At 33.0% G+C, this 1,110-nt stretch overlaps 1 protein-coding gene across 1 annotated transcript in view; it reads left to right on the forward strand.

Annotated features, from left to right (window-relative positions):
• The window catches only part of TRIADDRAFT_62743 (uncharacterized protein), a gene marked incomplete at both ends in the record, with an annotated part of 3,057 nt that extends 2,031 nt beyond the window's left edge, over positions 1 to 1,026 (forward strand). Inside the window, 3 exons of the mRNA XM_002118692.1 lie at positions 178 to 308; positions 596 to 666; positions 945 to 1,026. Of these exons, the coding sequence (XP_002118728.1) occupies positions 178 to 308; positions 596 to 666; positions 945 to 1,026 (284 nt within the window). The remainder of the gene's footprint in view (positions 1 to 177; positions 309 to 595; positions 667 to 944) is intronic.
• Between the last annotated feature and the right edge of the window lie 84 nt (positions 1,027 to 1,110).

Below are 1,110 nucleotides of genomic sequence, written 5' to 3' on the forward strand. Positions count from 1 at the left end.
CGAATAGCAATACGAAATTTTACATGTTAGTCGTCCATTATAAGCTACCTTAGTTATGTATATCCATCCATACATAATATTGATGCCATGATTAATAATTGATTGACTTTGTATCTTTATGGTTGTCATTATCATGAAACTCTCTAACACACCATATTATTTCTGAACATGCTATAGTTGTTCCAGCCATTGCCAAACCTGAGTATGGAAAGCATGGCATAGCGTATACTAGCAAACTTGCTGTTCATTACGTAGCGTCTGGTACTCCTGGCAAGCCTTTAATTCTTTTCATACACGGCTTTCCAGAGGTATGCATAGCAACAATATGATATGCAATCGTCGTATCGATAAACGTGATCACTTTTGACCCGTTGCCAAGTTAGTGGATCGTTTACTGTACTGTATATTTAAGAACATTTAACAAACATCGAGCTGGCGGTTAGCTTGATATTTCACTCACCTGAGCTACAGCGTTAAAACTAAGCAATATGTTGTATTCAAAATTTGAATACCACATGCTTTTTTAAGCAACTCATATCATTCAATTAAATTCACCCGTAAATGTAATCATAACCGATGTCATTTATAAATCTAGTTTTGGTTTTCATGGCGTGCTCAACTTAAAGAATTTGGTAACGATTATTATGCTGTTGCAATGGATAACAGGTATTGTTTACGCATTGCATTTTAAATTAGGTGCAACTTTTGACAAGTAGTACTCCTTACCAATTATACTACGAACGAATACCAGCATAGATAATATTATTACAATACTATCTGCTATTGATATACCCACTTATCACAAAATGTAAAAATAAGACATTTTAAGTTGTATACTAAAAGGCAAATGGTTTTACTGAAAATATTGCCAAGCATATGTCCGATCTGCAGAGAATACCCAATGTATTGTCTAAAAGTATTTATGATATCTAATTTCTACATAGAGGATATGGTGATACCACTATCCCTAGCTTAAAATCTAAAGATTATTGTATTGATCTACTTGCTCAAGACGTTAAAGAAGTGGTAAGAATTATGATTTTACATAACTTACTCATGTTATTAGTAAATCAACTTAACTCATCTATATATTCCGGCATTTTTTTGACA

This window comes from Trichoplax adhaerens, genomic scaffold, assembly GCF_000150275.1.
Source record: "Trichoplax adhaerens TRIADscaffold_601 genomic scaffold, whole genome shotgun sequence".
Classification (NCBI taxonomy): domain Eukaryota; kingdom Metazoa; phylum Placozoa; class Uniplacotomia; order Trichoplacea; family Trichoplacidae; genus Trichoplax; species Trichoplax adhaerens.